The 23,338-nt window shown below is 43.6% G+C and overlaps 1 protein-coding gene across 1 annotated transcript in view; it reads right to left on the bottom strand.

Moving 5' to 3' along the window:
- Positions 1 to 8,942, bottom strand: part of USP8 (ubiquitin specific peptidase 8) — a 40,460-nt gene extending 31,518 nt beyond the window's left edge. Inside the window, exons 1-2 of the mRNA XM_063446298.1 lie at positions 8,833 to 8,942; positions 1,268 to 1,443 (exon numbers count right to left, since the gene is read on the bottom strand). Of these exons, the coding sequence (XP_063302368.1) occupies positions 1,268 to 1,371 (104 nt within the window). The 5' untranslated portion in view covers positions 1,372 to 1,443; positions 8,833 to 8,942. The remainder of the gene's footprint in view (positions 1 to 1,267; positions 1,444 to 8,832) is intronic.
- Positions 8,943 to 23,338: the final 14,396 nt, after the last annotated feature.

The raw sequence follows: 23,338 nt of genomic DNA, 5'->3' as shown, positions 1-23,338 counted from the left end.
TCGGTAGACTGTGGGAGCCGTGGGACGAATGTCCGCTGAGCGCATAGCATGCGAGTAGGGACTTCTAAAGATGTGGGGGCCGGTCCGGGGGCCCGGGTCCTCTCCTCTCCCCTCCTCCCCCCCCCCCCCCCCTCTCTCTCCTCCACGGCTGCTTTCCTCGCGCTTCCATGCCCCGTCTTGCCTATTCTCTCTACTTTTCTTCTCTGTTCTTTCCACTTACACTCTTCTCCTATCAGCACCAAGAGCCTTCTCATATAAGGAGTGGTGCTGATTGAAAATATACAATCGGAACCACTAAAAAATGGATGAATTCATAAAATAGTGAAATACAAAGAATCTTAAAATGCAAAAAACTTGGTCGCAATATAAATAAATTCACTAGGTGGCAGCCTTGTATCAAAAGATCATTAGTATAGAGAGAATCTTCTACTAAACAGCGAAAACTCTTGATATATTCAAAGTGGGAAAAAGCTTAGGGTTAGTAGGTATTACCACAGTGACTGCAATGAAAAATATAAAAATAGATCATCCAATACAACTTGATAGTCCAATAAAGTCCAGAACGATGGAAAAGTAAAATATTGTCCGATAAAGTCTTTAACAGACAAAGTACTTATAGTGCGACAGTACCAATATCACACCCCACACAGTGTGCTTCTGCTCAATAAAATAACAGTAGCAGTAAAGTGTCAAGTTGTGGTTATAATGTAACCAATGTTGGTATATATTAGTAGAATCTCAGATAGCAGCAAAACACTAACATGCTAGTATGCATTATGTCTGCTCTGAAAGGGAAGACTCCCTATGACATTGACCATATTTGGACCTGAATAGATCTACTTTATAGTAGCAATAATCTGTAGGAAATGTATAAAATGTCTGTGAGAGGTTTGACATGGGTTCTGCCAGAGTTACCTTGATTATTGAAAAAAAATACAAATAAAAAAACACTACCTACAAACTGGCCTTTTCCTCGGCATTAGCTACCCCCCTCAATAACTTGAGACTTACTATGCCTTCACCATCTGTTATGGAGCCCTCCTTGTCCTGGAATGCCTGATACAGATGCATTCATTAAAAGGAACACTATATATTTCTATATAACTTTAAGAAGCTCCATTACCACATAGCTCTCTTTTTGTCAATTTCTGTTTGTGTGACTACTGCATTTGACACCAGCTCTAATTGCCATGCATGCAGTTCCCCCAATATCTAAAATCATCTCAGATGGATATATATTAAATCACAAATTAAAATATAAAAATACCTCTTTGTGCTGGTTTTTTCAGGTTTAACCTCTGCCTTCTTCTTGAGGTCAGTCAGTGAGGTGGAAAGGTAGAGCTCTTTGGGCAATGTGGATACTGTAGGCATGCTGGATCAGCTTCCTTTTCCTCAATCCAGTAAAGAGTGTAAGTGCCAGTGTTCCCTAATAGAAATGTATTCCTGCATAAGAAAAGAAAAAAAAAGTATATACAATTTTATCATCAACATAGCACCCAACAGTAAAACCTTGAAGAAATCAAGAGTATATTATGTCAGAAATAAATGTAATTATAGTTAAAGTAGGTTTGCTAAAGACATAAACCTAAAATAATCAGACTGCACATGCGCATGATGGATCTGTGAACCAGTCAGATTACTTTTTTTGACAGACCATTTCATAATCCTGGTTAATACCAAAGTAATAAGAATGTTAAAAACATTGTAGTTCCCAATTAATATTTTCAAGAGAAACATTCAAAGATTCCTGAGGGTATTGATGAGATTAAAAATCTCACAGTTATGGAGTGGATAGTGTGGATAGAGATATCACTCAGACTGGAAATTATAGGGTTCCCGACACTTATTCAGTGACTCTTTTTAAAGCATTGACTACTATAGTCAGATCATATATAATGCAAATTTTGTGGACTTCTACATAGTGATTTTTTGCAATACTTACTTTTTTTTTCATATTTAATTTTATGTAAATTATTTATTTTATAGTTATTGATTGCATAATTAATGATTTTCAATCCACTCAATTTATCTATTTTATAGTTATTGATTTTCAAATATTTTTATCCACTCAACATTCCATAAGATATTTATCCTATATCACTCCTGGATACCTATTAGAGTTTATCTAATATTCTATTCTCATTGAAAGATCCCTTCTCATGGGGGGCTGCTAACATTACTCAACTTTCGAGCAGCAGGAAGTGTAACGTTACACCAAACACAGTTCTTTCTGTATTTGATAACCAAGATGTACATGTTTTAATGATTCACAGATACAATAGACAATAATAGGTCATAGAAAGGCAGCCAATAATATGTTAACATCTTGCAAGCTTTGCGGAAGGAGACGCTTGTTCTGTGTCAACTCCCTAATGATTACTGTTCAATTTTCATTTTAAAACTCATATTAAGTAAACACTATAATGTCAGGAATACAAACATGTTTTTCTGACACTCTATTTCTAATAGCGCAGTTTAGATTCCCCTTGTCCCCCATTAAAAAGGTGTTTTACACATCTTTTGTTCCAGCACCGCATGGGTCTCATCTTGGCTGGCTCCACCCCTGCCCACCTCCTTGGCTGAGATCAAACTTTATGATCTCAGCCAATCCAATACTCTCCATTAGGAAAGCAGTGGAAGGCTATTGTGGATGTGCCAATCAGCATCTCCTCATTGAGATGCTCTCTATCTCTATGAGGAATGTTCAGTGCCTCCATGTAGAGCATGAAGACTGCACAGTCTGAGTGACTGCCACTAGAGGTGTTCCTACGAAGGAATATAAACACTACCTTTTTTCTATATAGTGTCCCTCTAACACCTTAAAGGTACTCTCCAGGGAGGCAAGTTTACTTACCTGGTTCCAGCGCCGGGAGCCTCGTGAAGCCGCGCCCCCTATTTTGTCAAAATGACTAAATAGGCGGGCGCGAGCAGGGAGCAATCAGACGCTTCCATTTGGAAGCGTCATTGCTCCCTTGTGCGCATGCGCGGCTTTGCCGCACATGCGCACATAATAATATATACTTGCGCACATACTTATATATAGGCGCACATACTTCGCGGTCTTTGCCCGCCCCCCCTCCTCCGCTGACAGGCTGGAGAGAGAAGGCGCGCACACAGTGCCTTCTCTCTCCTGAACACGTCAGACGTATTTTAATACGTCTGACGTGTCCAGGGCCTTTTTAGGGCCCTGCGTGATAGGAAGTCCCTCTAGTGGCCGTCTGAGTGACGGCCACTGGAGGTATTCCTATCAATCAATGTAAACACTGTATTTTCTCTGAAAATACAGTGTTTACATTAGATTGCCTGCAGGGAGCTATAGATCATACCTGAACAACTACATTAAGCTGTAGTTGTTCAGGTGACTATAGTGTCCCTTTAAGGACAGCGGGCATTCTATGCCATCCTAGCGTTAATATTAGTTTTTTTGCATTTTTCACACACAAACAAATATAAATGCTAACTTTGGCCAGTGTTTGTGATTAAGTGGCTACTAAAAAAGACTGGACATACCCCATATTGAATACCCTGGGTTGTCTACTTTTGCAAATGGTATGCTATCATGGGGGTAATTATAATTTCTAGGCTACGATACAGTGTCAAAGGCAACATAACCAGTCTGGCAAATTTCAATGTGTATTAACTGAAAAATGAACCGTGTTATAATTTGACCTTGTAACTTTACAAAACACCATAAAACCTGTACATGGAGGTACTGTTGTACTCGTGAGACATCGCTGAATACAAACATGTGCATTTTATTGTAATAAAAACTTACAGTATTATGACAGTTAAAATGCCACGCAGGACTAAAAAATTTAAAAACAAATCTTAATGTCTCACACGTTTTTATATTTTATTCATAAAAAAATATGTTTTATATTTGAATAGTTCATGTGCAATTAAAGCCCTGTTCCTCCTGAACAAAATTATATATAATAAGTGTGGGTGCACTTAATATGAAAGACGTGAATTACGGTTGAACAGACATTGCGCAAATTCCAGTTTTGGTTTACGTTTTATTTTGTTCACAACTTGTACAATTGGCTCCGTCCCTAAGGGGGAAAACTCATCCCTTTGTCAAAAAATGTTAGGCATAGGAAAAATGCATAAGACAAAATAGTCCTACAGGGTCTAAGCACAGGGTGACAGTGCTGCTTTAAGATGAATCAGAAGGAACCTACACCTCCTCATTATGACCATGGGACATAGACAATTATCAGGCATCACCTTATCATACTGCTTCATATGTAGATCACTTGTAGAAAATAACTGAATAACTTCCTATCTCAAACCTTAAACTGCCACTTTCTATTGTGAGACAAAGAATATGAACTGCGTACAATATCCTGAAACATTATATGTGCCATTAACAAAAAAAGCCAAGAGAAAAGAATGAAATGACAGTACAGTCCATATTTCCTAGCATGTGTTATTAAATCAATATTGAGAGAGAGAAAAAAAATATATATATCAAGTTTAGATCCAATAACTTTAAATTAGCAACACTTTTGAATGTTATGCGTATGTACAAGTTGATTTGTTCATGATATGCTTCATCACAGTTAGATCACTAACAGCTTACAGATTTCTCAGCTTTACATTTAATAAAAGTCACCAACAGCATAAGCTGCAAGTGGTCTCAACTACTGTTAAATTCATACCGATACATAAATCAAAACATGACTACCATAAATTATTATTACTGGCATTTATAAATCGCCAGCGTATTCCACAGCGCTGTACAATTGGGGAAAAAAGATAGTACAACTTTGACAGACTAATACAAAAGGTAAATAGAGCATTTTGTACAGTGCTTACTTTTATAGTCAAAATAAATAAAAATAAAAGTAAGAACACTATCTTCCCTGACACAAACCATAAGCAGCATGAATTAAAGAATAACCCAAGCAGGGGCTTTCTGTGTTCCTACTACATTTTCCCCATTGTCTAGGCCAGTAGTTCCCTAACCAGTCCTCATGGCCCACCAACAGTCCAGGATTTATGTATTTCCCTGTTTTACTCCAATGGAGATACTGTCAAAAAATGGACTGTTGGTGGGTCTTGAGGAATGGTTGGGGAAACGCTGGTCTAGGCAGTTGGGTAAATGGGAAGATAACTTATTTATAATTTTATACAATGTTTAAATTATTTCAAGAGTAAGCTGCAGGAGCTAAACTATAAACTGCTGACCGGATGGTATCGAACACCAGAGAGACTACACCTCATGCTGCCTGACGCCCCAGACACCTGCTGGAGATGTGGGGAGCAGGCTGGTGCGGATCTACATATCTGGTGGTCCTGCAGCAAAATAACCCCATTCTGGCAAGCTATCCACAAGACACTTAATGAAATCCTAGACACAGACCGTCCATTCCAGCTGCTCCAGATGCTCCTCCATCATACAATACAATAGGTCCCACCCCCTTATTGTTATTTAGGGCCCCCATCCGCCGCTTAGGGGTGGGGGCCAGGGGGAAGGACAATAGGTCCCCCCGATTATTATTTAGGGCTGCTGCTCAGAAGTGGGGGCTGGGGGGAGGACAATAAGTCCCTCCCTTATTCTCATTTAGGGCCCCATCCGCCTCTCAGGGGTGGGGGCTGGGGAGGGAGGACAATAGGGCCCCCACTCTATGCTCAGGGGTGAGTGCCAGGGGGGGGGGGGGATGACAATAGGTTGTCCCCCTTATTGTTATTTAGGGCCCTCACCGGGTGCTATGGGGTGGGGGGGGGGGGGAAATAGGTCCCCCCCTTCAGTTTAATAGCCCCAACTCGCGCTGCACAAGTGGGGGCTTGGGAGGGTGGATACTTTGGTTTTGTTTTTTAACAGTGAGCAGCCACTGGCTGCTCACTGTTTAGTAGACATGCCCCTTCTGAAGGGATACCCCATCACTGATCGGCTATTTGCACTCCCTTCTATTATCCTCTAACAGTAATTCGTTATTTTGTTATGGTTCATTCGTTATTTTTTTGGGTTCCAAAACCGAGGCCACCCCACAGACTAATTAGAACTTAGAACGTTATATATCTATATGAAAACCGCAGACTAATTGAATGCTCCCGGGTGGCCACCATTTTGTGCATACGCATACACGTGGTCAGAACAATGGGTGGCGGCCATCTTGTCACCCGAACGCTGCCCGCGGGACTTGGTCATCGAGTGCCTGGAACTGTTTTCGGCAACGCACTTGCAAGAAGACTGGTCTTTACGGATCTCCTCTACGTTCCCTTTCCCATCAACTCAGACGAACAGCATTCGGGAGTTTCAGAATACCGAACACAGGGAACATTCTCCACGAACCAGATTGACTATCTATTGTGGTTTTCGTATAAAACCCCACGAACGGAGACCAGCTCTTGCTACATTTCTCCTGGAACTGCTTCTCGGCTTCAACCTCATGTCAGACCGGTCAACTTTCCCTGCGGTGCCGTTCGCGAATTACCAAACAGATTTTGCTGATTTCTTTATATGTTGCTCCCACAGAGACGGGCTACCCAGGGATGTGTTTTGTGGGGGTCTCATGTATTTTTGGGGGTATTTCGGAGTGTTGTGAAAAATGTTACTTTTTTCTGACCAGAGGATGATTGAGTTTAGTATTTTCTCTAAACTCAATTATCTCGCTGGCTCAGAGGAGTAGTTATGTACTGTATAAAGTGAATGCCTGTGTTTCCATTAAACCAGTCTTGTCCCAGCATTAAGCTTTGGCTTATGTGTGGGTTATTATGCGACACCAGCGATATGGGAAGCTGTGGATTATTGGCGTATTATTTTATGGGAAAAGGGTATGCAAGACAGTGATACCTTCACAGACCGTCACACCCCTATTTGCAATATAGCGAGTAGGGGCAGAATTGACTAATACCAAGTAATCTTTACTTAGTATTAGTAAATTTGGCTGAAAGGACAATTTAGGTCTTTCAGCCTTTTGGTAGATAGCTCCCTGATACCATGGGTGTTATCTACTAAGTGGCTGCAAGATGCAGCCGGGGCACGAATAGGATCGGAGTTTCATTCATATGAATGAAATTCCGCTACGAACAAAGTCCTGAATTGCGTCCTAACACAAATGGAGAAACTGTTCTAATTCTGTTAGGACGCAATTCGGTAGTTTCGCTAGTATTCTGTCTAAATGACAGGATGTTCAGAAAAAGTGAAAGGAGGCTTCGTGGGAACACGGAGGAAAGGTGAGAATTGTGGGAAAATTGCTCTGACCACCAGAAATGGAGCACACTTTGCTCCCCCGCTGGTCAGAGATGGTTAGACGTAGGAAACCTCCAGAAGACAAATAGTCCCTAATTTGTCTTATGTTTTAAAGAAAACTAGAGCAGACAGGGAGAATGAAGAACAGATCCTGGGAGAGGAATCAATTAAAGAAAGGTAAGTTTGGCATGACAGTGCCGCTTTAAGTGAGAGGGTCCCTGTGACAGTGGGTAATGAGCAGTATTAGGTCAGATGATCCCTGTGACAGGGGTAATGAGCTGTATTAGGTCAGAGGGTCCCTGTGACAGGGGGTAATGAGCAGTATTAGGACAGAGGGTCCCTGTGACAGGGGGTAATGAGCAGTATTAGGGCAGAGGGTCCCTGTGACAGGGGGTAATGAGCAGTATTAGGGCAGAGGGTCCCTGTGACAGGGGGTAATGAGCAGTATTAGGGCAGAGGGTCCCTGTGACAGTGGGTAATGAGCAGTATTAGGGCAGAGGGTCCCTGTGACAGTGGGTAATGAGCAGTATTAGGGCAGAGGGTCCCTGTGACAGTGGGTAATGAGCAGTATTAGGGCAGAGGGTCCCTGTGACAGTGGGTAATGAGCAGTATTAGGGCAGAGGGTCCCTGTGACAGGGGGTAATGAGCAGTATTAGGGCAGAGGGTCCCTGTGACAGGGAGTAATGAGCAGTATTAGGGCAGAGGGTCCCTGTGACAAAGAGTAATGAGCAGTATTATGGCAGAGGGTCCCTGTGACAGTGGGTAATGAGCAGTATTAGGGCAGAGAGTCCCTGTGACAGTGGGTAATGAGCAGTATTAGGGCAGAGAGTCCCTGTGACAGTGGGTAATGAGCAGTATTAGGGCAGAGGGTCCCTGTGACAGTGGGTAATGAGCAGTATTATGGCAAAGGGTCCCTGTGACAGTGGGTAATGAGCAGTATTAGGGCAGAGTGTCCCTGTGACAGGGGGTAATGAGCAGTATTAGGGCAGAGGGTCCCTGTGACAGTGGGCAATGAGCAGTATTAGGGCAGAGGGTCCCTGTGACAGTGGGCAATGAGCAGTATTAGGGCAGAGGGTCCCTGTGACAGGGAGTAATGAGCAGTATTAGGGCAGAGGGTCCCTGTGACAGGGAGTAATGAGCAGTATTAGGGCAGAGGGTCCCAGTGACAGGGAGTAATGAGCTGTATTAGGGCAGAGGGTCCCAGTGACAGGGAGTAATGAGCTGTATTAGGGCAGAGGGTCCCAGTGACAGGGAGTAATGAGCTGTATTAGGGCAGAGGGTCCCAGTGACAGGGAGTAATGAGCTGTATTAGGGCAGAGGGTCCCATTGACAGGGAGTAATGAGCTGTATTAGGGCAGAGGGTCCCTGTGACAGTGGGTAATGAGCAGTATTAGGGCAGAGGGTCCATGTGACAGGGAGTAATGAGCAGTATTAGGGCAGAGGGTCCCTGTGACAGGGGGTAATGAGCTGTATTAGGGCAGAGGGTCCCTGTGTGCTGAGCTGATCACATGACAGCTGACAGCCATACTAAGGTCTCATATTATGTCATTAATGGGCAGAGCCAGCCACTGTCTCTGCTGCAAAGCTCGGCTTCCCATGCACAGCACCCGAAGGATCCGTGTCCAGCAACTTACCGGACTCATCCCTTTCCCTGCTTCAGCGAACCCGGAAACAGACTTCACCGTTACACAATCTGCAGCCACATCTATTGAAGAGTGGGACGGACCAAAATGGCCGCCGTTTGTTTTCCTAACACTTTCACTGCACAGCGTGCGTGATGACGTCACCCAGAGAAGTTTCCTTGTCAAAGCACGTCTTTCATGTAGTCTGAGCCCCTGTGTCAGGACATGCTCCCTCCCTTCTTACTGGCTGCAGCAGCAGCAACACCTATCACATCTATCACATCTATCAGTGTCATTAGGGTTCAGCTTGCCCTGATCATATGGCTGTGAGATCAATATGACTTAATTGATGGCTGTGGGACCTGCCTAGGGTAGTCAGGTCTATCTTGATTCCCTGCACATATATCAATTATTCACTGTAATTAGTTTGAAATGTGAGTCCACTTAGCATGTAGAATTCAAATACAGAGTAAGACAAAACCCACAGAAGGATTTGACAGCTAAATAACTTATTTGTTAGTAGTTCATTTTTATTTTTTTGTTGCAGGTACATATTATAACTGAGTCTTCAGAGATTCGTCATGGGTAAATTTATGAAGGAACAACAAGTAAAAATAGTGGAATTTTGTTTTCAAAATCGGAGGTCGAATATTTTGATGCAAAGAGGAAAAAAAAGTACTGAAATGTGGTTTTAACCAGATGGAAATGCTGCCCATACGGTCAGGGCCACAATAGTTCTCCTGAGACAACGTTTCGGCGAGCGAATAATTTCAAGAAATTCCCAGGTAAACTGGCTGCCATGTTCACACAAACTTTCAGCTCTCGATTACTTCCGGTGGGGATATCTGAAGGAGTGAGTGTACGTGAAAAAACTGTGTACAAATGAGCCGCTCAAGGAGAATATCCGTGCAGAAATTTGAACGCTAGAGCCTCAGACATTAACTAATGTTATGAACAATGCTATCGAAATAGTTCAACATTGTGAGGCGGCAAATGGAGCTAATTTAAAAGATGTCATCTTCCGTACCTAGTCAAACAAATCTCTATACATTAAGCATTCATTGTATGTAAGATCATTAAAAAAGGTTAATAAATTAAATTTTTTTTTAATTGATTCCTCAAACCCTACTCTGAACTTTGGCCCAACATTTACTTCATGCATGAATCTTATAGGAATATCAACTATTTTCTCTCCTGGACTGTGTTTTACTTTTTTGTGCTACCTACTACCAGCACAAGTATTAAGTGATATGTGGCCAAGCGACATGTTGAATCGCACTCCTATATCTGTTCAACAAAAATGTGTATGGAATAAAAGTTGCATGAAAGAGGGTCCCTGGCTCCCATAGCTCATATTTTATTGCAGGCAGGGCTGCCATCAGAAATGTTGGGGTCCTTGACAAAGCTCAAGGTCTGACCAATCCAGGCAACAAAGCCTAACCCTAGAATTAACCCTATCCAGTCATCCTATAATGCAATATTTAAAAAAAAAAGTGTCTCTCACACAGGAGGAACACCAAAAAAGTACTGCCACAAAACTTTAAAAAAAAAAATAGTAGAGGGCGGGGCCTGACCGCGGAGTTGAGCGGATACAGCTTAGCATATCGATTTTTACTAAATATTTGCGAATAAACATCATAATCTGGGTCATCTAGCCCACTTCTAGTCAGAAGACATTGTGATGCCCACATAGATACCTTTTATGCTGCCATTCTTGAAGAATTGCTCGATAAAGCTCTGCGGCCTAAAAGCGTGTTTGGCGCAGGGGAGACAGCCGCTCTCCCGCTCCCACAGAAGACTGACAAACTGCGTCTAGGCCCACGTTCCTCTGCCTCTGGACCGACGGGGGTCATCCCGGTCCCAGGAAACTGTCTTCGTTATTAGCAGCACCTGCCCTAAGAAGGACTCTCCATGCCCAAAATGACAGAGGTGGCAGGCAAATATGCAATGGCAGCACAGCCGGAGACCACCCTCCAACAGCAGAGTAGCATTTCCGCGGCAAAGCAAAGGGTGGCGAAGCAGAGGGGCACATCAACACAGCTCCGACACTACTCACCGACAGATGAAATCGTGGGGGACTTCCTACCTGGCCCCTCATCACTCAACGCCGCTACCCCTGCCGGCCTGCATGACACTCCTGCATTTCAGCTGACTCCGATGGAGGATCGGGAACAGGCAAGGGATCGCTCACATGGTGTGCACTCACCACCTCTCCCTTCTCCCAAAATACATCACGCTGGACTCACTTCTGTCTTACCACTGGCCTTGCAGGTCAGATGTTGGCTGAGCCTAAGCCTTCTGGTTGTCACGTATCCATCCTCTCCCTGTGGAGATTGTAGTGAAGGTTACCTTCCTGAGACTGGTGGAAGTGCCGCCCAGCGGCCCTGCACCATGATACCTGACTTTTGTAACATGTTAGTGGATGCCGGCCGCTGCGGTTCCACGCCATATTATAGCCCCACATCAGCCCACCGTAATGCGGACGTCGACGCGAGTGTGACGTCACGCAAAAGACGCACATCCCGTTTTGGGGGTCAAAGGTCACGTACAGCCAATCGGATTTGCTGGAGGGTTATTTAAACTAATTTTTCCTTCCACTCATTGCCCTGTCGTGGTTTTCCTTTGCTGGTTATCCGAGAGCGTGTTCCTGATCATATTATTTCTGTTTTTTTACTTTGGCTTCCTTTTGACATCCCTGATTTCTGGTATTCTTGACTTTTGGTTTTCCCTCATCATTGTGTCTCATTCTGTATCCCTGACCTTGGTAAGTATTTTGACTATTTTTTGGTACGTTAAGTCCGGCCATTCTAAGGTCCGGTTAGACATTATCTTTAATCCTAGGTGTGACACTATTTCTGCATGCTGGATCAATTAGTAATCCTGACACTGGTGGACTCGGGGGAGATGGCTCCTGTTAACCTAAGAATTAAAGGACCACTCTAGTGCCAGGAAAACATACTCGTTTTCCTGGCACTAGAGTGCCCTGAGGGTGCCCCCACCCTCAGGGTCCCCTTCCCGCCCAGCTCTGGAAAGGGGTAAAAACTTACCTTTTTCCAGCGGTGGGCGGAGAGCTCTCCTCCTCCGATCCTCCTCTTCTCCTCCCCGTCGGCTGAATGCGCTGAAGGCGCGCATTCTGCCGGTCACATAGGAAAGCATTCATAATGCTTTCCTATGGACGCTTGCGTGCTCTCACTGTGATTTTCACAGTGAGAATCATGCAAGCGCCTCTAGCGGCTGTCAGTGAGATTTGGGGGAAGGCTTAACCCATTCACAAACATAGCAGTTTCTCTGAAACTGCTATGTTTATGAAAAAATGGGTTAACCCTAGAAGGACCTGGCACCCAGACCACTTCATTAAGCTGAAGTGGTCTGGGTGCCTAGAGTGGTCCTTTAACTAAGGTAACTGTTTCACTCTTTCTATACTATGAGCAGCTGAATTTATTTGCAGTGCTTAAGCTATGCCCATCACTTTTTCTCCTGTTCATTCCACTCTACATTGAGTTCCTCTTGTCTAAATTTACTAAAAATGTGCTGTTTGCACATGACAAACTTTATATGTCTGTACTGTGATTCTTACTATAAACATGCACATCAAAAATAAAGAATTATAAAAAAAAATTAGTAGACAACAGAAACAAACACACTGAAGTGAAACAATGTGAATCAGTGAAAAACAGGGCTGTGGATATGAGTAGGCAGCTGGCTAAATATATGTATATGTAAATTAAACTATAAAGCCTATGTTACTTATTGCTCCTTTACAAGAAATCAATGTACTGCATATGTGGGACATGCACTGTGTATTCACAATGTGCTAGTATAGTAGTAGGTCTATCAGTAGGGAAAGAGCACGTAGTGTCTGTGGTTGAGCCTGCTCAGACCACTCAACAACTGATGCAGGACTTTACACAATTTCCCCCTAAAAATACCTCTCCCTTTACCTCCTCCACCCTATGTCCCTCTACCCTCCAGATACCTTTTACACCTCTTACTCGGCTAGAGGTCTGGCTGCTTTCCGGTACAACTTCCATCTTGTACTTCTCACTCAGGAGAGCGGTAATTGCAGTTAACGTAGAGGAGGTGAAGGACTATTAAAAAAACACAAGAAAGTAGAGGGAGCCCCCTTCCACTGAATCGGAGCGACTCCTCATTTCCTACTGGCACTAATATGTAGACAGCCTGGAACTCTGCACCGGTCTGAGGTTTCTGGAATCCCACTGAACTTTATTAATTGGTTACTTGTGCTGTGTACCCCCAATTTTAATGCTTTTTGGACAGTGTGTTCATGTGGACTAGTCCTGTCCAGGGATGTACATATTGCCGAGGGTACTTTATTTTTATTTATTAACATTACTAATCTTGTGTGATTTACTAACATTGTATTAAAATCTTGAATTATATATATTCTTTCCTCATTTTATTTTTATTATTCATTATCATTATTTTTATATTTTTCATTATTATTACTTGTATTTTTATTTTATTTCATGTTCATTATTCTTTTTTGTTTGTTTTTTTATTTTTTATATATATATATTGGTATTAAATATATATATATTTTAAATTCCATTAGGTTTTCTATAGAATGCTAAAATTATAACAATTTTCCCAAAGCGGAATTTTCCTCATGTAAACTCCTTCAATATAGAGTGCCACCATCCTTATACCTCCTATGAATTTCTATGTCTTTTTTTTTGGGGGGGGGGGGGGGCAGGGGGGTTTATGACTTAATCTGGATGATAAAAATAGTATTACAGTTTTATTGTCTCCCTTTTTCAGGTTCATGTTATTTTAACTATCACTTGACAGTACATATGAAAATCCCTTCACGACGTAGTGGACCTTTCTGGTGAACGGAGATCCGAAAAATGCAGTGAAATGCAAAAGACAGACGGACATTGCGTCAGTGGAACACAAGACGCGCCGGACATTACATCATTGGAACGCAAGACGCGCCGGAAACAGAAGGGACACCTAAGATTAACAGAGACTCTAGGATTTGTCATATCCAGATCAAAGCATAGCTATCGAATGAAAGACCGGTAATGCAGTTCACCCCCTCCCCTCCACCCCTGTTGAGATTGGCTGATGGCGGTCAGAGGGAGGGGTGAACCAGGAGTTTTAAACCGAGATTTACCATTTCAGCATGTACACGGATCAGAGAAACACAGACTTTGATGTATTTTCCCTGAAGAAGTCCAGAGCGTGAACGAAACGTGTAGGGCGGACGTATATTAACTTTATTCTTTTTGGGTTATATTTTTTATTTATATTGACTTATACATTAATATGATTTGCTGATTCACAAAGATATTACCAACTGGATATCCTGATCGATGGGGACTCCAAGTGGAGATTGGTGATAATCTGTCATTTATTTTAAGCTTGTGAGTGCATAATAATAAATAGAGGGATTTTATATGCAAAGATCTACTCTATGTGTCCCTTTTTCCTATTTCTCTTCTTATATGGTGCTGTTACTTGGAAACCTAGGAAGAGTGAAGACACCTATGGTGTATGATTTTGCCTACTATCAATACGTATTTGTGAGTGTGATACATACCGAAATACCCATTAAACTTTAATGTAACAGTGTTACACTATTTAGAGTTTTTATTTTTGTAGATCTTGGTGTTTTATATACCTGTGGGCAAAGTTGTGTTTTGGGGATAATATTGTCCCGGACACAATTCCGTTTCTCGTGGTGCACTACCAAACTAAGATACCTCGGGATCTGGCTCCCCACTGATCTGAACCTCCTATATCAACTGAACTTTCTCCCCATACTCTCGGTCTTACAGCTTGACCTCCGGCGATGGAGGGGTCTCTATGTCTCTTGGTTCGCCTGAATAAGCGCCGTAAAAATGAATGTGCTACCACGTCTCTTGTTCTTGTTCCAAGCGGTCCCCATCTCCTTACCCAGAACCTTCTTCCGCTCCATATCCGCGGCGGTACGACACTTCGTGTGGAACGGGAAAGCATGCAGGGTGAGCAGGGCGATACTAGAACGACCTAAAACCAGAGGCGGTGCTGGGCTCCCATCCTTTTTGAGATACTACCAGGCGGCCCACTTACTGAGGACGGTAGACTGGCATGCACGCCCAACGACCAAACTATGGGTTCCCATGGAACTCGCACAGGCGGGCGGCATGCTCCCCTCTCGCCTTTGGTTAAGCTCTCTGACGCTGGGATCCCTACGAACTGGCAACCCAATGATAGACGCCACACTGTGAGTCTGGTGCACACTGCGATACTCGCACCAACTTATGACCACGGATAGCCCCCTCACATCCATAACACATAACCCTAAGATTGGCAGGGGACTAACACCCGCAGACCTACGCGCTTACGCCGACTCCGACTGGCTCAGCTTCTGCCAACTCACACAAGGGAACCGACTTAAGCCCCTAGCCGATATCCTTGGAGACAAAACTCCCTCGGGCTTAGACAACTTCCATTACCTACAAATTCAGGCATATTACATGACCATCCCGACCAAACAGTGCCTACACAGAGCCCCCACACAGTTCGAAACACTCTGCACAGCACGGACCCACCCCGATAAGGGGGTCTCCAGGCTCTATGCACTTCTCCTAATGAGCGAAAACCTAACACACCCAAGATTCGTATCCAGGTGGGAGAGGGAGACGGGGACCGCACTCACAGACCAGGAGTGGGAAAAGATCTTTACCCTAACCCACAAATGCTCCATCAGCTCCAAATACCAAGAGACAAACTTTAAAATCCTAGCTCATTGGTACAGAACCCCAGACACTCTGCACCGCATGGACGCAGAGACACCCGGAGACTGCTGGAGATGCGGTGCCGCCGATGGCTCCTACCTCCACATCTGGTGGTCCTGCCCCGGTATCACCCCCTTCTGGATAATGATCAGAGACTCCATCCGACAAATCACGGATATTACCCTACCGTTCCAACCCCTATCCATGCTACTACACCACACAGACATGCCACTCTCTACTTATAAAAAGTCCCTGCTAAAACACTTACTGACAGCAGCCACCTTGTTGATCCCCACAAAGTGGAAGCGACGGGATGCGCCCACACTCCAGCAGTGGTGAGACAAAGTGGGAGAAATATACACCATGGAATCCCTTACGGCAACGCTGCAAGATAGACAGGAGAAATGTACCCGTACCTGGACGCCCTGGCTGTGGTACCTCTCGTTCACCGGGACGGGGGGACGGAGGCCTCCAACTCTTCCCTCCCCCCCCCTATCACCCTCCTCCACCCGACAGTCCCGGATGGACGGACTAGCTGATGCCTGTGCATAGCCCATCCTACGGACATCCACATACCGATACGCACTTGCGGCACACGCTGCTAATCGATCTCCTACATGCCAACGTACAAACCTACACACCTACTTGTAGGCCGTACCACCCATAGACACCCTATAGATACATCAGGCCTCAGCCACCTTCAGCGGCACCTGTATAGGTATCCTCAAACACGACTTACATAGGCCCGGCCTAACAACCTCAGGACGTGCACCCACAGACTTTACCCACCTATCTACCGGTGTCTTGGTCACAGGTTACACAAGCCCCACCGCAGATGATCTGCAACAAAGCCTTGCATCTCAGTATGCCATTCTGTGAACCTCTCATCTACACCTAGTTATCCATTGGCCTCACCTGCCATCACAATATACTCCCACCTACCCGCCGAAGTTGATATCACTGTCGGTGCTTACACTGCTGTTACCTCTGATTATACTGTCTAATGTTTTCTATGTGCCATATAGCATCACTTGAATTATAACATCGCAATGACACTTTCCGATATTGATATTGCTGTTATGATCCATATCCTGCAAAATATAGATTGTCAGAATAGTTACTCACATTTAAAGATATTATGCACAGATTTTGACTACCTACTTTCACTTTTATTGCGCTATGCTGGTTATTAATTGGAACGCTCAATTAATATAAAAAGAAGCTATCGCTCAAAGGAGCTGCGACAACGTGTTAGCATGTTCCCAGCCTGTAAACATACTGTAAGTCCCTTCTTCTTTATTCTGTACCCATTTCAATGCTTTCTTCAATAAAGAAAGATTGACAAAAAAAAAAAAAATATTGTCCCGGATTTCTTGAAGTTAAATAATCCTGTCCTCACCCAGTTATGTCCCAGACATTGAGGCGCCAGGATAGGTTTTCATTGTTCTTTTTGATGACCCCCCGTGTTGGGAATGTTAGTATAAATATGTGTGTTTTGTTTCAATAAACGGTGTTTACCCCTTCGTGAAGTCTCGAGTAGTGTTTGTGGAAAGGCTATATTCACTTTGGCGATTGATTTCCAATGTCAGAGGGAAATTGCCAGATGTACTCGGTTGGAGTACAGGAGCTCTTTCAAAGTGCCTAATGTAGCTGCTCACACCCCCTCCATAGACCTACATAGCACAGATTGCGGTTTGCCTGTACTGTTACATTTCATCTATCTAAATATTAACTTTTCATTGCATTACAATTGAAACTCATGAAACAGTAATATTCACTCACTGGCTCTGAGGAGTTAGCAGTTCTATTAGCTCTTTTTTTACTCTGTAGTTCCTGCACACCATTGAACTAGCTGGACTCTGGGAAGCACTATTTAATAGGGAGACTCAATAATCAGGTTCTTACCCCTTTAATTTTATAAGGGTGTGCAGTCTTTATTGCAGTAAGTAGCATAGGCTCTAAAGTTCAATGTATATATAAGTATGTTTAGCCAGCTGCTTACTCAAATTCACCACCCTATTTTTCACGTATTCACGATGTGTTTTCTGTAATTTATTATTGGTGTCCTTTCAAGTCTACCTAATAAAGGTCTTATAAAGTGTTTTATATGTGTTCCAGTTTTTAACTTTGAAGACAATACTTTTTCGGGTCTCCCTTGTAGGGAATACACAGTCTGATAGACATCTATTGGTTTATGGACACTATAGTCCCCAGAACAACTACAACTTAAAGGGACACTCCAGACAGCTAAGCAAGTTAAGCTTCAATTAACCCCTTAAGGACACGTGACATGTCATAATTCCCTTTTATTCCAGAAGTTTGGTCCTTAAGGGGTTAAAGCTAATAAGCTGAAATACCGCTTGTTAGTTTCTTTTCTTACAATTCTGTAGAGTTTTCCTGCAGTGCTGATTTCAGCAGTGTAACCCAGCCCCCTTAGCCGCTCCCCCTCTACCTTTCAACATGTTCCTGATTCGCAGTTTCTGAAAGAAACGTACCTTTTGCAGCCAATGAAAACAGAGGCATGTCTTATCTAGCGTAAGGAATGCTCCCAGCACAGACTGCACTGCAGAGACATCTTTACAGCCCATATGAGCTCATCTCCCTCACTCCCTGTAATGCAAGGAAAAATTCTCCTCCAACCCATCAGCCAACCTCACTGCCCAGTATTAACCCCTCCCTTGCCAGTAGCTGTCAGCAAACCTCCCTACCCAGTGTTAACACCTTCCCTACTAGCAACCTCTCTACCCAGTGTTAACCCCTTCCCTACTAGCCAACCTCCCTACCCAGTGTTAACCCCTTCCCTACTAGCCAACCTCCCTACCCAATGTTAACCCCTTCCCTACTAGCCAGCCTCCCTACCCAGTGTTAACCCCTCCCCTACTAGCCAACCTCCCTACCCAGTGTTAACCCCTTCCCTACTAGCCAACCTCCCTACCCAGTGTTAACACCTTCCCTACTAGCAACCTCTCTACCCAGTGTTAACCCATTCCGTACAAGCCAATCTCCCTACCCAGTGTTAACCCCTCCCCTGCCAGTAGCTGTCAGCAAACCTCCCTACCCAGTGTTAACACCTTCCCTACTAGCAACCTCTCTACCCAGTGTTAACCCCTTCCCTACAAGCCAATCTCTCTACCCAGTGTTAACCCCTTCCCTACTAGCCAACCTCCCTACCCAATGTTAACCCCCTCCCTACTAGCCAACCTCCCTACCCAGTGTTAACCCCTTCCCTACTAGCCAACCTCCCTACCCAGTGTTAACACCTTCCCTACTAGCAACCTCTCTACCCAGTGTTAACCCATTCCGTACAAGCCAATCTCCCTACCCAGTGTTAACCCCTTCCCTACTAGCCAACCTCCCTACCCAGTGTTAACACCTTCCCTACTAGCAACCTCTCTACCCAGTGTTAACCCATTCCGTACAAGCCAATCTCCCTACCCAGTGTTAACCCCTTCCCTACTAGCCAACCTCCCTACCCAGTGCTAAACACCATCCCTACTAGCCAACCTCCCAACCCAGTGTTAACACCTTCCCTGTCAGAAAACCTCACTACCCAGTGTTAACACCTTCCCTACTAGCCAACCTCACTACCCAGTGTTAACCCTTTCCCTGTAGGCCAACCTCACTACCTAGTGTTAGCCCCTTCTCTGCCAGTCCATCAGTCAACCTCTCTTCCCACTTTAGATAGAGTTATAGTTAGATATATGTTTAGATAGAGTTATAGAGAGATAGATAGATAAAACAAAGCTCTATATGCATTTATGAGTTTGTCTGTCTCTTTATGTATATTTAAAGGACCACTCTAGGCACCCAGACCACTTCAGCTTAATGAGGTGGTCTGGGTGCCAGGTCCTTCTAGGGTTAACCCATTTTTTCAGAAACATAGCAGTTTCAGAGAAACTGCTATGTTTGTGAATGGGTTAAGCCTTCCCCTATTTCCTCTAGTGGCTGTCTCATTGACACCCGCTAGAGGCGCTTGCGTGATTCTCACTGTGAAAATCACAGTGAGAGCACGCAAGCGTCCATAGGAAAGCATTATGAATGTTTTCCTATGTGACCGGCTGAATGCGCGCGCAGCTCTTGCCACGCGTGCGCATTCAGCCGACGGGGAGGAGAAGAGGAGGATCGGAGGAGGAGAGCTCTCCGCCCACCGCTGGAAAAAGGTAAGTTTTAACCCTTTTCCCCTTTCCAGAGCCGGGCGGGAGGGGGTCCCTGAGGGTGGGGGCACCCTCAGGGCACTCTAGTGCCAGGAAAACGAGTATGTTTTCCTGGCACTAGAGTGGTCCTTTAATAAACATATGACATTATATGATACTTAATGTGGTGAGGAAATGTGTGTGTGAAGTGGTATATAAGTTCTAGTGTCTGAATGCTGTATTTGAAATGTCACTTAGGTTGAGTACTTCTTGGGAAGTCATTGTGGGCGTGTCATTGCTGATTCTCATAGAGCAGCGATGGCGAACCTATGGCAGGCGTACCACAGCTGGCATGCCGAGCCCACTCTGTGGGCAGCCTTAGGCCCCTCCAGGCGGCAATGCAGAGTAGGCACCTGCCTGCCCAAAACAGCAGGCGCCTACTCTGCTTTCGTATCGTTGGTGGGTGAGTAGGATGGAACGTTGCTGCCTGATTTACATCAGAGGAGAGATGCTCAGATGAGTGAAGAGAAGATGCTGGGGGGAGAGAAGAGGAGATGCTGGGGGGGAGAGGAGGAGGAGATGATGGGGGAGAAGGGGAGAGGATAATCTGGGGGAGAGGAGGAGGAGGTGCTGGGGGGAGAGGAGGACAATCTGGGGGGAGAGGAGGAGGAGAATCTGTGGGAGAGGAGGAGGAGGATAATCTGGGGGGAGAGGAGGAGGATATGCTGGGGGTAGTATAGAAAGATGCTGAAGGGAGAGAAGAGGAGAATCTGGGGAGAGAAGAGAAGGTACTGGGGGGAGAGGAGGAGTAGATGCTGCGGGGAGAGAAGAGGAGAAGATGCTGGGGGGAGAGGAGGAGGAGCAGATGCTGGGGGGGAGAGAAGAGGAGAATTAGTTCGGACAGCTGTTTGAGTTGTCTTTTCTAAACTTAAACCTTAGTGCAGGCATACCCCACTTTTAAGTACACAATGGGACCAAACATGTATGCAAAACGAAAATGTACTTAAAGTGAAGCAATACCTTTTTTTCACTTCCCAATGCAGGTACTGCATTGCAATAGTAATTTACAGGCATAACTGATACTGCAACTGCAGATCTCCAGTGATTTTATTTCCAGTGATTTATTCAGTGATTTCCAGTGGGCTTTTATTCGGTTAAAACAAACAGTAAAAAAATAAATAAAAAAATCTCATTCCAGATTGTACCATTTATCTTTAATGTTTTACTCATCTGACAACCTTAAACTGGGAGGAAAAGTAAAATAAACCTGCCCACTGGGCCATTTTCATTTTTAATTTTTCTTCATCACTTTACGCATTTATGGTTTAACTTTGAATCCTCAGAATTGTGGCTAATGCAGCTAAGCTGCTAAATCATAGTTATAGAAAATGGCAGGGTAAACCCTTTCACTGGATGGCAGTCGATTGCAGAATATGGACAATGTAGGGGCAGAAATAAAAAATATGTTCAGCTAGGAGTAGACATTATAAATTTGAGATGATTAACCTGTGCCATGTCAGAAGGTGTGAAAAGTTCTTGCCCCAATGACACTGAACTGAGCTGCTCCGAGCGAGAATAGAACCTTCCATTTACTGTTCACCGCAAACAGAAGAGGCGCGAGAATGTCTGTACTTGCGAGGCACCTTTAAGTACACTCGCGGGTATGTCTGTACTCGCGAGTGTATGTAAAGTGAGTGTATATAAAGCGGGGTATGCCTGTATTCACGTTTAATTGCCGTGTTGGCACTTTGAGGAAAAGAAAGTTGGCATGTATTGTGGTTCGGGCACTTGGGCTCAAAAAGGTTCGCCATCACTGTCAGAGAATCACTGGAGCATGGCCATTGGTGGACAGACACTGTGGGTGTGTTATTACTGATTCGGTAAGATTAAAGATGAAAACAGGTACTTCGAAAGCTAATTTTTACACTATTGGGGAAGGGGAAGAATCTAGTGACAGTGGGTTTACTGTTAGGGGTGAAAAAAAGGATAAGCATGTTGTTGCCTATACAGTTCCTTTATGGATTTAGCGAATGACATAGACCAGGCAAAACCATAGCAATTCTTGTAAAATAAGAGAAGAAATAGAAACTTTGCAGGAGATTACCAAATAGCATTATTATTTTACCAAGTAGTATTAATATTTATCAAGTAAGAATTAATTGGGCATTTAAAGTGAATTTTAAATTGTAGAATAAAATAGTAAAAAATAAGAAAAGTTATTACTTGTAAATATACAAACAACAGGTGCTACTATCAGCTACGTGGGTCACTCCACCACACACAAAAAGGTGCAAAGAACAGTAAAATTGGTGAGAGCACACAGAATAGTATACAATGCTACCATAGAGTGGGTAAAATATCTATACCTAAAAGTAGGGATCGACCAATTCCGGTGGTCCTGGAAGGCCTGCAGCAAGCTCTTACTTACCTTCCCAGCAGCTCCCTTGTCTAAATCTCGCGAGTCCTGCGGCCCTCAGAGCGTTAAAATAAAAATAAAAATGCCCCTCGTCTCTGTATAACACACGCGATAGAAAATGTCCCATTTAAACATGCTCCTACATGACCTTCCATTCTTCTGTCAGCACGTTAAACAGTCGCAGTATCAAACTTACCATATCTTACAGCTGACATGTAGATTTCACTTGTGATTTCTTAAATAACAAAAAAAAAAAGTGCAAGTCTCTTACCGTGACCTATAATGTACCATCAGCTTATCCTATCGCAATAACTACTACTGTCATGTCTCTACCTGCTGGTCTACCTACGCACTACAAAAATAAAGATTTTTTTTTTAAATGCCCCTCCCCCATTTTCCACACATTACAAACCTACACAAACACATACACACTGCATTAAATAAACACACAACACAAACACACTGCATTCACTATACACACACACTACACACACACTGCATTCACTTTACACATACTACACACTACATTCACTATACAAACACACACACTCTGCATTCATTATATACACACTACACAAACACACACTGCATCCACTACACACACACACTACACACAAACACACACACTGCATCCACTACACAAACACACACTGCATTCACTAATCAAATACTCTCACTGCATCCACTACACACACACATATTCTTGAAAACATAAAAAATTCTTACTGGCATGTATATTTTGTGCATTTACCGTAATAAAAAAATAAATAATAAACATGTTCAGTTAACAGTAGAATTGTGTAAAAATAGTTTATTTTTTCAAAATGGTAAATGTACAGAATATCAGTAAGTTATCGGCTATCCGCCTGAAAATTCACAGATTATCGGCTCTAAAAAATCTATAATCGGTCGATCCCTACCTAAAAGACAAAATTCAAAACAAAAATAGGGTAGTACTGTAAATGTAAAGAAAAAAACCCCAAAGTACACCAATAGTGACATTTACATAATACTAGGCCACTAAAATAGCCGGTTCAGATTTAACCCCTTCAGGACAGAGTCAATAGTACACGTTCTGATCAAAACAAAATGTAAACAAAAACTGGAATTTGGACTATATGTCTGTTCAACCATAATTCACCTCTTTCATATTAAGTGCACCCATACTTATTATATATCATTTTGTTCAGGAGAAACAGGGCTTTAATTTCTCATGAACTATTCAT

Source organism: Pelobates fuscus, chromosome 3 (genome assembly GCF_036172605.1).
Source record: "Pelobates fuscus isolate aPelFus1 chromosome 3, aPelFus1.pri, whole genome shotgun sequence".
Lineage (NCBI taxonomy): Eukaryota > Metazoa > Chordata > Amphibia > Anura > Pelobatidae > Pelobates > Pelobates fuscus.
Note: the sequence above shows the minus strand (reverse complement) of the source record. Positions and strands in the feature narration are given on the sequence as shown.